Consider the following 2049-nt stretch of genomic DNA (forward strand, 5'->3'; position numbering starts at 1 on the left):
CATTTCTGATCAGGTTGGCAAAAACTTCAGAATTTGTATCGACCGCCCTTCAAATGACAGCTTTGTTTTCCCCCAAAAGTGGGTGGAGCCATACTTTAGCCCGGAAGTGACGCATGTGTTACTCTCATCTATCGCACCTTTCACAGAAATAGAATTCACAAAGTGCTTCACAAGAAAGAACAAAAGTTAAAAACTAAGACCACAGAAACATGAATACAATAACAACCATAAAAACAAAACACAGACCACGTGGAGTCCAGAAAGGAACAAACATAAGAACACATCTCAAGTAGAAACCAAAGCCAATGTAAAAAGGTAGTTCTTCAGTAGTTTGTTTAAAAGCTTCTACAGAGACAGCAGATGGGATGTCAATAGGGAGAGAGTTCCATAGTGTTGGAGCCACCACTTGAAAAGGCACGATAAAAAAACCGACGCTAACTTGTGTTCTCCCGTCAGATGAAGCTGCAGCAGTCGGCGCTGGAGGTCCAGCTGACCCCCTTCAACATCCTGCTGCGAGCCGTGCTCAGTCAGCTGCAGGAGAAGGACCAGTACAGCATCTACGCTCAGCCCGTCAACGTCAAGGAGGTCTGCCTCGTTTATCAGTCTGTTCAAATATCTGAGTTACCGTACGTCAATTACAGTGTGGATGTGGAGCCATGGTGAATGTATCTACTAAGGAGCTTATGGTTTGTTTTGGTTTAATTGTCTGTCTTTCAGCAAGGTTAGGAAAACAAACCTACAGGCACTATACACATACAATATTGTTTAAGGTTGTAGCTTGGGCCATGAATAAACTGATTGAATTTGAAGCGGATCTGAATGACGGGGCACATACACAAATGATGTACAACGTTTGATAGCATTTTGACTAAGGAGACTTTTGTGCTGCGTTCATGTGGTGTCGTAAAAATCTGAAAACACGAGTTCCCTATTTGGAAAATTCCTATAAACGCCTCATCAAATCTGAACAACAACAAAGAAACAGCTATCAATGTGTTTCCGCGTTACGACCGAAAGCGCAAGTCTGAAAAACGATTTAGCTAAACGGGGACCATCCGAGGAGCACCTGAATGCACCATGGGTTAACAGAGGTCTGTGCTTTCCAAATTGAAATGAGTGTTTTCATATCTGGAGCCCACTGTAGTTCCACTGTAAGCAAAAGATAACGCTGCTAGCTGTTATGAAAAGGGTAAATCATTATGGTGACATAGTGGCAATCGATGTCTGCTATTAAACGGCTCGTCGACTGGCACACATTGTGGGTCTCTGAAAGTCTCTCTCGGGCTCCAACGTGTCCTCTTGTGTCTCCTGCAGGTCCCGGACTACCTGGACCACGTGAAGAACCCCATGGACTTCTCCACCATGAGGAAACGCATCGACGCTCACGAGTACGGGAGCCTGGACGAATTCGAGGCCGACTTCAACCTCGTCATCTTCAACTGCATGAAGTACAACAGCAAGGACACGTTCTTCCACAAGGCAGCTCAGCGGATGCAGGACCACGGGGGGGCGATCCTCCGCAGAGCCCGCAGAGAGGTGGAGAGGATCGGCTTCGACTTCCCCAGCGGGCTGCATCTCCCCGAAGCCCCAAAACCAGCGGCGCCAACCCCCTTCTCCTGGGAGGAAGGTACGAGAGATCATCGGTTGTGTTTTAAAATGTTTTTCCACCATGTGTGAGGGTTTTCAGTCGGTGGCGATACGTATGGATTCATTTTCTCGTGCTTTTACATTAGTTTCTTTTTGTCCGATCGGTTTTGTCTAAATGTATTTATGCTGCTTTTCATATATATTTATTGATGTACAGCACTTTGGTCAACTTTTTAAAGTTTGATTGGATCGGATTAGGAAATAGAAAATCTATCAAGGAAAGAAATGATAATCAATTAACTGTTTTAAGTCATTTCTCCGGTAGCATGTTTTGATCCTAGTTTATTTATTTCATTTCGCACATTGGGAACTGAATGTCCGTGTATTTGGTCTGCTTGTTTCTTCAAATTTTCGGGCATTGGTGATCATTTGTGTGCTTTGTTACATTCCACCACTGATTAA

General features: G+C 44.4%; 1 protein-coding gene across 2 annotated transcripts in view; it reads left to right on the forward strand.

Annotated features, from left to right (window-relative positions):
* brd1b (bromodomain containing 1b) overlaps nucleotides 1–1807 on the forward strand; it is a 7325-nt gene extending 5518 nt beyond the window's left edge. For both annotated transcript variants that reach the window (XM_010785895.1, XM_010785896.1), the window contains 2 exons: nucleotides 457–585; nucleotides 1315–1807. In XM_010785895.1, coding sequence (XP_010784197.1) covers nucleotides 457–585; nucleotides 1315–1677 — 492 coding nt within the window. In that variant the 3' untranslated portion in view covers nucleotides 1678–1807. The remainder of the gene's footprint in view (nucleotides 1–456; nucleotides 586–1314) is intronic.
* Nucleotides 1808–2049: the final 242 nt, after the last annotated feature.

This window comes from Notothenia coriiceps, unplaced genomic scaffold, assembly GCF_000735185.1.
Source record: "Notothenia coriiceps isolate Sejong01 unplaced genomic scaffold, NC01 NC01_scaffold00028427, whole genome shotgun sequence".
In the NCBI taxonomy this organism is placed as follows: Eukaryota; Metazoa; Chordata; class Actinopteri; order Perciformes; family Nototheniidae; genus Notothenia; species Notothenia coriiceps.